At 38.7% G+C, this 12,200-nt stretch overlaps 1 protein-coding gene and 1 long non-coding RNA gene across 5 annotated transcripts; one reads left to right on the plus strand and one right to left on the minus strand.

Annotated features, from left to right (window-relative positions):
- Nucleotides 1-6: 6 nt before the first annotated feature.
- LOC112141405 lies at nt 7-8,262 on the minus strand. The gene is made up of 4 exons (XR_002918388.2): nt 7,477-8,262; nt 3,532-3,570; nt 797-883; nt 7-713 (listed from the first exon to the last, which is right to left on the minus strand). It is a non-coding gene; the product is annotated as an uncharacterized LOC112141405 (long non-coding RNA).
- Nucleotides 5,949-11,994, plus strand: LOC112141403 (the record flags this gene model as incomplete). 4 transcript variants are annotated; one of them, XM_024264537.2, is given in 8 exon segments in its annotated part: nt 5,949-6,067; nt 8,256-8,312; nt 9,650-9,786; nt 10,331-10,450; nt 10,633-10,672; nt 10,759-10,803; nt 11,594-11,709; nt 11,852-11,994. In XM_024264537.2, coding segments are annotated over 7 exon segments (644 nt in total), but the record flags the coding sequence as incomplete, so codon positions are not given.
- Nucleotides 11,995-12,200: the final 206 nt, after the last annotated feature.

Raw genomic sequence — 12,200 nt, forward strand, 5'->3', positions numbered from 1 at the left:
GGCTGTGTCTGCATGACTTTCCACGGTGTTTCTGCGTCTCTGTGGCTGAGCTTGAAGGCTCTCTGTCTTATATAATTAGAAGTTTTTCCTTTTTCTTGTGGTGGAAATTGTATCTTCTGGTTGAATAAAAACTCTTCATTCATTCAATCTGTCTTAATCTGAGTTGTTGTATTCCGTCTCAATGAAGCAGCGAGCCGGCAGCCTCATCACCGCTTATCTGTCTGTCTGCATATTGAGCGAGTGAGCTCCGCCGTGGGAATAAGAGCCACTGAAAACGTCACGTGCCCAAAGCTGAAATCCTGATTGGCAAATGTGGCACAGCGACCTGTCAGACTTCAGGTATTTACATTTTGACTCAAAGTAAGGACTGAGGACGGTAAACAAACTACAAGGCAAAATCTTCCAGATCAGAGACTAAGGGCACTTCTCTGGCAGACGACCGTAACACCTTTTATGCTTGTTTATGTACCGGCAGAAGAGCTGGAAAAAATATCCCCACATGAGGGCGATGTCTCAAACCTTCACTATAGATGCCATCTTTACTGCCAGTGGCAATTCAAAGGATGTTTTCAGGCTTTTTGTGTCATGATTTCATATAAGAATGTATCACCTGGAGGTAGAATTGGGAAAAGAGCTCCTTTTCTGGCAATCTGCACCCCTCTAGTAAATCTGTCCTTGTTTTTCTCAGCATGTTTTACTTTAGAGTCATAAGACTGTAAATACAGAGACATGTTCATACCATTTATATACCACTTTTTCTCAAAATGAAAAAAATTCTAAAAAGAATTTTCATTACCTTCAGCTGGTTTAGCCTGCAGGTGACTGATTGACACACCTTTCCTCATGGGGGTTTCAGGGTGGCTTTTTGGAGTAGCATGTTGTGCTAAAGAGAAGAACATAAAAAACTAATTTGTGATAGAAAATAAAACTCATCATTGACAGTGAGAAAACAGTAGAAAATCAAAATGAGTTGCTTAGAAATAAGAGTAAATGGAAAAAAATAATAAATCCTACAGCTAAACTAAATTAGGCAGGCATTTGTTAAGTAAACATTCCACTGCGTTGAAGTGATACACACAAATAACCAAGAAGTAGAAGGAAAAAGTTAATTAATAAAACCCCAGTGAACTTCATCAATGAACCTCAGTGCAGCTACTGTGTAGTGTGTGTAGCATCAGCAATCCAAGTGTATAGCCAGATTTTAAAGATCAATAAAATGCTGCAATGTCTTGCCAGCTCTAGTTCCAGGGCCAAATCCAAATTCTTCCCCTACGGCTTCTCCTCCCCACTCTTACATTTAGCCCTCAAAACTTAGAGTTTTTTTAAATAATCTTTAATCAGAATACTTAAACAGTACTGAACAAAGAACAGAATACGGTACATACAAATTCCCCCAAAAATGCAATGTTGTTCTAAAACAACATTAGAACAACAAAAAATAGAACAATATTTTATTATTCTGTAAACCTGAAACAGACGACGAGTTTTCATTTCTTTTGTGTTGGTACTGGGTGAAATAGAGTGAAAATGCTGTCTGATTTCAGTACAGATTTCAACATAATTTTGATTTTTATTGCTAAATTGGGTTTTATGAATATAATACTTTGTAATTAAATTAAGACATTTATTGGATAGAATTGAGAAATTGCTCATCATCTAAATCAGTAAAACCAAATGGAATGTTTCCTTTAAGTTAAGAAAAAATGGGGATCTCCAAACAGGGAGAAAAACATCTTAAAATTCAGATGTCATTCACACTCCATAATGTTACCAATATTCACCAGTGAGTTACAGTAGCGAGGATTAGCAGAAGCAATGGGAAAGGGAGAGAAAAGAATAACATCTTTTCAATTTACAAGACAAAGGTCCAATCCAAATTCTTCCCTTCTCTCTACTCCTCCATTTAAATGGGCATTTTTAGTTCAAGTCGTGTCCGAATTATTTTTTTTCAAATCTGACCCTCCAAGCGGAGGGATATAAATGTTGCAAAGATAGAATATGTAAATACTTAATGAATATTTGTCTCACTACTACAAAGTACTGGAGCACTTATGATTATTTTTTTAAAGATATTTGAGTATTTGGGTTTGTCGCGACTGCAGGCTACAAAGAAAATGCTCCGCTGCATCTATACGTTGTTCAATCAACACTTGCGGGTATTTTCTTGAGAAACTGCTCTTCCACTGATTATTTATAGTCATTTCAGTATCATTGTGGTGGGCTAAATGTTCTATAAATGAACAAAGCTCCATTCTGTAGAAAGCAGTTCGTGGACTGTGGCTGCACCTGAGGACAGGTGTCTGTGGGGAGAGGGATGAAGAATCCCACGAGTTCTGTACATGTTTTTCATCTAATTTAAGTTACACATTGAGTTCGTATTTGTGTTTATTTACAAGTGTGGTGTAAAGGTAGATTCCCCTGCCAGAATGGTTATCCTCGGTTTCAGGCATCATTCATTTTTTTTGTACACTAATATTTTGTCCCAAAAAGATAAAAAGAAGATGGATGATCAGAATAGAACATATTCTGGGTCTTTTGGGAATTTATTGTCAAATATGCATTTTTGGATGGTGGTAAATAAGCATCAACGCTGAAGATTTTTACAATAAAAAAGAGCCAGACTCAAATGTGGAGATGCAATGTTCATCTGTGCCTAGACAAAAACAGACGGCTTTACTGCTTTTTACAAACAGTCTGAAACAATGCACACTTTCTGCATTATAAGGACAATTATTCTGAGTTTTAAGTTTGTGTCTTTTTTAGTTCATGGTAGTGGTTTATTAGTTCTGTCAGTCATCATCTTCATATTGGAGATGGGAACAGGTGTTTAGTTTTATTCATACTGTAGATGCTGCTTCTTTGCTGATTAGCAGCAAACCTAAAATTATCTATTTACTATCTAAACATTATTAAATACATTTAAAAAATTTCCATAATTGAAAATAAATTCAGGTGTAAAGGGGTTAAGAAATCATCATTCTTAATAATAACAATAAAAAAACTATATAAAATACATGCTTTTGATCCTTTCACTTGCAATTCCCTTCCACTCTGCTGTTCTCGTGTGTTACCCCTTCAAAGACATAGAAAATGTTCTAGCTCCGCCACTGAATGTCCTCCACCGCGAGGGTAACCTGCATCGCGCTGAGAAGTGTTTTTCCCTCATGTGGATGTGCTCTGAACCACAGAAGTTTACATTTAAATATAAGTAATGATTTTTAAAGTTATAAAACCACTGTTATGTATATTTGAGCATTGGACGGTCTGTGCCATTACTAGTAGACTGGCGATATTAATGACGTCAAACAAAAGTGGTGTCCGAAATATGTGACACTATTTTTTCATAGCTCTCCGTTTGGAGGGCTAAATGAAGGGGCAGGGAGAAGAGAAGAACTTGGATTGGGCCTTGATGAAGGGACATCTTGAAAAGAAAGAAATAAAATGGGAAATTACAATTATTTTGAGCAAGTTATCTATTTTTGATTTCTTAATAAGGATTAATAGGTTAACATTCAAAACCAAACTCCATACCTGTAGGTGGTGGTAATGCACTTCAACGCTGTGTGCCATCTGCCATAAAACAAAAAAAGAAGAAGAAGATTTTTTAAAATGTCAGTTTAAATCAAGGATCACACAAAACAGGAATACATGGAATGAATCACTTAAAAAAGCAGCAAAACACTGTTTACCAGCAGAAATAGAACAAAGAACATTGTCAAAGCACCGCAATTTCTTAAAACGGGATAAACGATTAGACAGTCTCAAGAAGGAAAATTTCACCTTCAGCCTAGAGCGGACATGTACGTCTTCCTGCTCGCACTGTGAAGAGTGAGGCCATTTTAATTGAAAGAACAAAGTAGCTGGCCAACCAGATTGGGGCTCAACCACACCTCCAGATAGAGCCTTCCACGTTTTAATACCTGCAAGTAAAACGACTTGATCTCTTATGCACCATCTTTCGCTCCTTGTCGGTCTCGCCCATTTCATGACATCATCCTTAAGCCTGTTTTGGACATAACTTTGTAAAAAAAAAAACACATGACTAAAGATCTCTTCAGTCATTGGCCAGCAGCTATGGAGGCAGGTTAAAACAGAAGGGAAAGATGGAAGCGATGTGGTCTGCAAATGCCCGCCAGGATTTTTCACTTATTCAAAGTCCTTATATTGCTGATGGATTTTGAGCATCTGTATGAAGGCCAGGCTCAACACTTTTTAATGAAAATTTGGTACAGCGGAGGAATCCTCTACTTTGAAAGACGGGTCAGAGAGCGGTTCCTGGTACAGTGTAGTGCGTTGCAGCAGAGATTTTTCCTGAAGGGGGCGGTTCACATCAGGCTGATGTCAGCACGTTTCCACCCACTCGTTTCCGTGGGTATGGGAGGGGTTGCTGCAGAGAGTGCAGGTTTTTAGAGGATTACTCTTAAATGCATGAACGGATCAAAAATACCATTTTGGGGCTCTTGAACAGTAAAATGCACTTAAAACCTCAAAAGGTAGAATTTTCATGCTATGGCACCTTTAAGCCCTCAGTCTTCCACGTCACTTTCTCACGCGGTTTTGGTTCTAAATTTGCAGACAAAAATGGCTTTGGGCAGGTAGGCATATTTTGGTCGGGCTTAGGGTCGGTTTGGCGGTTTTTATTTCCTTATCATAAAAAAGTAGTGGACTTAGTTAGGCTGGGTGGCGATCGGACTTCCACTAATGTTCTATGTTCTGAGGCTCGGTGTACGCACCAGGAGGAGACGCTTCATGGTCCTGGGCACTGTCGTTTAACCCCCTGTTGAGGGGATTGCTGCCTCGCCTGCCAATAAATGTGTTCAAAAGCTTGGGGCTCGGTGTGGGTTTCTGTTCATTTTTTTGCGTGATGATTGTCATATTAACTGGAATTTTATGTCCAGTGTGCAATAGCAGGTGGATAGCATAATTTTACTTGAATTTATTTCAGAGATTGGAGTACGCAACTACGCAGAAAACTTTGTCCAGAAAAATGTCTTTTAACATTGAAAATGATGAAAAACTTGAAATTCAGACCTTCAGACACAGAAACTGAGAGAGCGGACAGCAAGAAAAGCAAGTTACTGGAAAGATATTTCTTGTATTTTATATCTTACAGCACTCCAGATTGAAAATTATTCCTTTTTAAATTTTCATTTTTCCTTTTTATTACAACTGTATTTAGTGGAGGAGCACATCACGCCCCCCTCTACCTTTCATGTATCTGCGCATTCACATCAGCGCATCCAGAGTGTGAGGAAGATGTTCTTCACGTTAAAAATAAACGCTGGAGACAATCACATCGCCGGAAAAGTAGAACCACCACTCAAAAGTTCATGCAGGTTTTGTGAGCAGTTGCAAGCAAAACCAGCCACCACGTGATTGTGGACGCGACTGATGGTGATTGCTTGGGAGTTTAAACAGTGGGGGTTACAGAACGGAGGCAATCGTGAATCCAGACCCTCACCCCCACGGCCATACTCGCCAAAACCACTTCTCATCATCATTGGTAAAATGTTCATGGAAGAACTTTAGAATATTGCTCAATATGAAGAGTTTTTTTGTTTCTTCAGAACCAAAAACTGTCACACAAGTGAAGTGTCTTAGTTATTGTAAAAAATAAAATGATGATGACGTTTGAATCGACAGAGCAGAGCAGGCGGGCTCCTTATCCAGCTGCAGCTTGCTATCTGTCTGCCAGGCTGAATGTCACATGGTTTTCTCACATATGCGTTTACTGTGTTCCCAGATGTTGTTAAATTGCATTAAAGCGTTTTATTTGTGACAACAATAAAAAAAAGGATATTCAAAATTTAAATTATGTGTATTTTGTGTCTCTAAATTGTTACAGTGTACTTTGTTGGCAGTTAAGTTTTTGTAGTTTCTGTAAACAACCACTAGGTGGCTCCCCCCACCCCCCGTCACATTGAGTTGGGCGTTTTTTTATGCTTGCGGCGGTTTTCTGATGACTTTTGAGCTGGAAACTGTGAGACTATCTGGCAACAGAGACATAGACAGTCTAATGGGAAGAACAGAACGACGCTGAGAGTCCAGGCACCTCCCCACTGACAAGGCAAGTGCGGCCAACTCTAAAAGTTACACACAGACGTCACAGACTGCAGTTCACCATCAACACACTCTCAGCTTCAGCTTAATAAAAGAAGAAGGAAGAAGAAAAGGTGAAAAAACAATTACTTGCATTTAAATATAACTTTCTATTCTTCAGAGCATACCGACGTGAAGAAATGCGTTTCTAATGGGTAGAGAAACAATTAGGATTCGGTAGCCGGTTCCATCGTCGTTAGCTTCTCATTAGCTTAGCTTAGCAGCCTTGCGTTTGTTTGGAGACCTCTCTGCGGCTTCCGGCTAAGCTAAAACCCGACAACATTCCACGGAGGTCTCGCCATCTCGCCGGGGAGGATTAAAAACACAGTGAAAGTCGCTGGGAATTACAAATTCATGTTGTGGAGTAATGTTGTGAATCCGGATGTTTCCAGTGTCCGTAAGTAAAGGTAAAAATAAAATGTAAGCTAAAGACAAAACATTAGAAGGGAGAGCTAAAACTATTGGTTCAACGGCTAGCCTATAGCCTATGCTAATAAGCTACCACGTCCGTCGCTATTTGTTTATAATTTTGAACGAAGACCAAACTCTTTTTTGTGCTTACTTAATATATTTTCCAAATAATGATTGGTGAGATCTGTAGTGTATGTGTGTTTTTGTTTGTTTGTTTCTTTTTTTAAAGATCTGTAGAGTTAGCTGCTAACTGCTATGCTCCATCTGGTAGCTGTTAGCAGATTGAGCATTGGCATACTGGGGTGTGAGAGTTGAAGCTACTTTCACCGTGCCAGTCAGAGACACTAGATAGAAAGTGCTACATAGTCTGTGGTGCAAACGAAGGGGAGAACTTGGTGATCATTTAACGTGTTTGAGATGACCCAGCTCTTCACCTGCATCGTCGGCGAGAGGTAGGTAGGGGCTAGAGGTAGCTTAGCATGGATTCGGCCTTGATGTGGGATCAGACCATTTACGATCTATGATTAGACTCAAATCTCCCCGTCTTTTGGAAGAAAATTTTGACTTTTTTTTCAACATCATCCCGGTGAATTACGGAAGACCGGGGAAGCAAGCAAACGTGAGCTTTGCAACTTTGTAAATTGAAATCATGCAACGTAATTCCGCCAAGACCTTCAAAGTAAAAGCTTCCATTAGAAAAATACGGAAGCCGAAAACGGCGTACCCTACTTGTTCCCCTTGTGATTAAAAAAAACAGCTTAAGGTGTACAGTACACAACATGTTTTGTAGAGCGTTTCTTTTGCTGTTGTTATGGCCTGCAATAGCACAAAATAAAGAAAAATAAAACTGAGTATGTCTCGATGTGTCAGTGCGGGAAAGGGTAAGACTACAGCACGTTCTTAGCTCGCTGTCACGAGAAAACAAAAAAGAGGGGGGGGTAGCTTCAGTGTAAAAAAAATACCTACTTGTTCATCTCATTCGGCGGCGAGTTGTTCTGCTCAATCTCCAACTGACGAAAAGTGGGTGGAGTCAGTGGGTACGGTAGTTCCTCGGAGAAACCTCTGAATACATTCGTCATTGTAGTCGAAAAGAAGTCCTGACAAACAGCCTATTCTCTTAATCCCCCCCCAATACAGACCTGAAACGGCTCAAAATTAGCTCCAAACATCCAGAAGATATCTATCGTCGTTCAGGTTTATGTCTCTCGATTTTAAATTTGAGGCACGTCATCGAAAGCAGGAAATGTGAAACTCCAAAAGAACGACACCGAGAGTCCTCCATAAATGTTCTCCGACAAAGAGCCATCTTCTATCCAGAGTTTTCTTCTTCAGAGAGTTGAAATAACCCTGCTACAGGCCTCAGTTCTATCCATAGACTTGATATATAATGGTTCTACCCAGAAAATACAACACGTCCTCTTGCTGACATCATGGCGGACGAGGAGAAGCGCAGGGCGTATGAATATTGGCTGCGGTTAGGTTTGCATGAAATAGTTCTGCAATAATAGTGAAATATATATTAATTGACTCCACGGAATGTAGAGAAGAAGCTGTTAGTTTGTCAGTCAGGCCAATTTCTTTTTTTATATTGTAGAAAATACTGTCCAAAACGGTCTGATTAAAAAATAAAATACTCATGTGACTAGAAATGTTCCCTTTCATCCATGCTCATGAGTCCTCAGGCCACGCCTACATGCACAAGTTGAAATCTCTCGTGTGGTGTGGCTCAAACCTGTCTGTTGTAGGTGTACAGCGGCGCATGAACATGGTCTGGCTGTTTTTCATCATCGCCGTCGCGGCCGGTAAGTTTTTCGAACAGTTTTTCTAAACTCCATATCTTTCTAAAAAAAAAAAAAAAATCAAAATATTTTTAAGGTTTGTTAATCTTTTCCATACATTCACTTCAAATTTGGACTGATTATCTACAACTTTCACAGCAGGTTACCACTGTTTCTATTCCCCTCAGTGTTCACCAATTTGGGGGTTTGAGAAATACATTTTATTTCACGTTAAAGTGTGTTGGGGAGGGGGTCTTTTTTTAATAATCCATTTAATAATAATAATAATACATTTTATTTGAAGCGCCTTTCATGATACCCAAGGACACTGTACATGATAAAATAGAATAAATAGACATAAAAAAAAATTTATTTGAGGATTTCCAAACCTGGACAGTCAATTGTATTTTATTATCAGTTGCATTAATAGTAACGCGATTACATTAATCAGTTTCTCTAATATAATTTTAGCTTCAGTTATCCGACACTGCTACTGTAATTATGCCCGAAATTTGCGCTGTGATTATGCCGCAGCTCTGGTATTGCAGGTCAGAAGTGTACTTTTAACGTATCACTCCGCGAGAGCAGTTCCTGTAACGCTGCGATGCTACGGTACTCCACTAGGTGGCGCAGTTACATCATTTAAATGTAAAGTCGGTTGAAGATAGGTTTACTGATTTTTTTTATATAAATATATATTTTTAGCAGCGCATCAAAACCAGTTTAAGTTGAATACACAACCAAAATTCATACAGGAAGCAGGAAACTGAAGGTTTTTAAGTACTAAAAATGTTTATTATTACTATTATTATTATTATTATTATATGGCAGCCGCGACCCCGAAAGGGACAAAGCGGTCAAGACGATGGATGGATTATATGGCAGAGGGGAATCTGTTGTGTTGTCTGCAGTGTCCTTGTTAAATTAAAGACCACTTACTTATTTAATTGACAAAAACAGAAACTAATAAGTTCACAGTTGTGTTCATAAGTTTACATACCCAGAAGAAACGGGGAATTATAACCATTTTTTTCAAAGAATATAAATGATAACAATACTTTTTTTCCCCCTATCATGGTTAGTGGTTAGACTAAACCTTTTATTGCTAAAGAACAATACCTTTAAATCTAATTGTGTTGAAGAAAAAATGGACAATAGTAGAAAGCTGTTTGTGGAAAACCATTCAAACTTACTCTGAGGGAGAATGAGCCTTAAAAGGAGAAAAATGCCTTTGCAAGATGTAAATGACCTCACACAATCTTCCTCTTTATCTCTGAAAAAAGGCTTTATCCTCCTGCTGGTTTAACTACAAACATCACCATAAACATTGTTTCTCCTGTTCTTTGTTTTTTCTTCTTCAGGTTTTCCATGTCTGGATGGTGCAGCGCTTCCAGGTTTGACGTGTACTGTCACCAAGATGAACGATGGATGCGTCATGTACCAGATCTCTGGTAAACCCAGCTCCATTAAGCACAATTCCTCCTGGGAGGAAAATAATGTAGGTGAATCTCAGATCCTCCTCCAGAACCGCTTAAGTCACAATTTCTCACAAGATCAATCGTCCTGAGTCGGGGTGAAACGATAAATCGATCAATAAATCAATTTCAATTCCTATGAGCCAACTAGATCAACCAGTCTGAGGAAACTTGATCAAATTGACCTATACCATTATAGAATCAATTAAAAATGAAATAAACCAATTTATGTCAATATTTGGAAAAATACATTTGAATTGAGACATGGAAGCTTTATTTTACCATGTGTCATCACAGGGGACAATACACATGTGATGGCAGCAAAAAATGATCAATCTATCAATACAATCCAATGTGTGGAAACTCTTGTTTAGTGAATCGGATCAAACTGGATCGTTAAAAAAGAACCGCTATCGTCTATGAATCATTTTATCAACCACAAATGATGAAATGAATTAGATCGTTGTTCAAATTAATCGTTACACCCCTAGTCCTGAATATGAATAACTTTGTTGCTTTAACTAAAAGTGTTCTGTTTTAACAATGTCAACATTTTTTTTCTTGTAGGGTATTGTGATCGTTGCCATAAACTCACGATACAATGAAAGTGTGGTAAAGACCGTAAAGAACGATTCAGTGGAGCTTTACGTTTGTGAAGACTTCCTGCGCTACAACATGCATTTTAAGGTGAGGACTTTTATATATGATGTAGTTTGAACAAGGCAGCAGACGTGGAACATTTCCAGACACATTCAGCAGAAAACATTTAAATCCAGATCAATTATTAGAGTTAGGAAACGTCCGGACATTCTGCAGGAATGTCAAAGTTTTCAGCTCTAACCTCACCTCTCTTTGCATTTCAAAAACAGAAAGACGGAAGACATTCAAAACTGACTGCTACCTGTGAAGGTGAGTGCTGCAGGATCAGATTCTTCCACAAACCTTAAATCATTTCATCTGGAATTCTAAATCCTGACCTTTCTCCTCTCTTTCAGCTAACTGCACTCATCTGATGACCAAAGATCCCCCTCAAGTAGACGGTGAGTTTCTTGTCAGTGATATGTGGGAACTCCCACAATGCAGTAAACCCAATAACTGATATTAATTTCAAGAATGAAATGTATGTATTAGGAAGCAGCAGCTAGTTTGTTGTGGGTTCTAATATCAGAAGGGTCGAGTCCAAGTCCCTCCCTCACCTCTCTACCTGCTTCTACACTCAAACGTGTTCAACACACATAGTTTTTACCTATTGTGCATATTTTATGACTCCATCTGTGCATCTGTAAAAACTACAGGCATGAAGCCCAATGAGGCAAATTGAATTTGTGATATTGGGCTATATAAATAAAATTGAATTGAATTGAATTGAACACAGACGGCGCAAAATATTGTCATTATACAGCAGGTTGACACAACAGTAAGGGCGCCCTTACACAAATTTAATTAACTTTACATGGAAATGGTCAGTTTTAGTCTAGAAAAACTGCAAAAGAGAAAATAATAAACTTTCTTTTTTCCTCTAATAAAATACTATCCAAGTATTTGTAGGGCAGTTGAGATGGAAGGATTATGACTGATACATGGGGGGATGATCTGGCGTGGATAAGTTACTTTTCATGTGCCAGTACCGATGAGTACCGGCCTTTTAAAGCACTGCAGATAACTCTTGTGAAACTCATAAGTCGACCACACGTGCACAACAGGTGCATGAGGACATGAGAAATGGTGCCTGCTGGAACCTGAACAATACCAGTTTGAACAAAGTATCTGAAGTAGAAACATTAAGGTTTAAGTAGTTTCATTCATTGTTGCTTTCTTCTGTTTGTACAGATGGTTTTTCAATAGGAAGAATTGTTGGCATCGTTATTGGAATCATCATCTTCCTTGCATTAATTGTCATCGTTGGATTAATCTTCCGCTTTGGGATAAAAAGAATTCTGAATCAGGTAGTTGTTTCAAGTATTGTTTCAGTTTTCATGCTGTGCCCCCTCTCATTGATTCTCTCAGTCTGTTCAGACGATTGATCTGATGTTGGAGGATAGAGATCTCTGTTCAACAGTTTTTGTGCTTGAATTGTTGGTTCTACAGATCCGCTGTGGATTCACGTTTCACAATCCCAGATCCCAGACCAACAGACTCCAGTCTCCACAGTCTGAGACCCAGAGTGAAGCAGACGCCATCATGGACAACCTTAAAAATGAACAAGTCTCCACAGACGCCTCTCCGTTTCTGTAGGTTATTAAAACAAAACTGAAAACCTTTTTTACTGCAAAGACACAGGATTGTCACTTTATAGAACAAAAATCAAGAATGAAAATAATTTCTGCAAAAATATGAATCAAAGTTGTTGTTTTTGTTGAGCCCTGAACCTGAATTTACAGAACATTATTCCACCTGTGAATTTTCCTAATTAACAGAAAACTCAGGTTTTAGTGTA

Source organism: Oryzias melastigma, unplaced genomic scaffold, assembly GCF_002922805.2.
Source record: "Oryzias melastigma strain HK-1 unplaced genomic scaffold, ASM292280v2 sc00620, whole genome shotgun sequence".
Taxonomy (NCBI): Eukaryota; Metazoa; Chordata; class Actinopteri; order Beloniformes; family Adrianichthyidae; genus Oryzias; species Oryzias melastigma.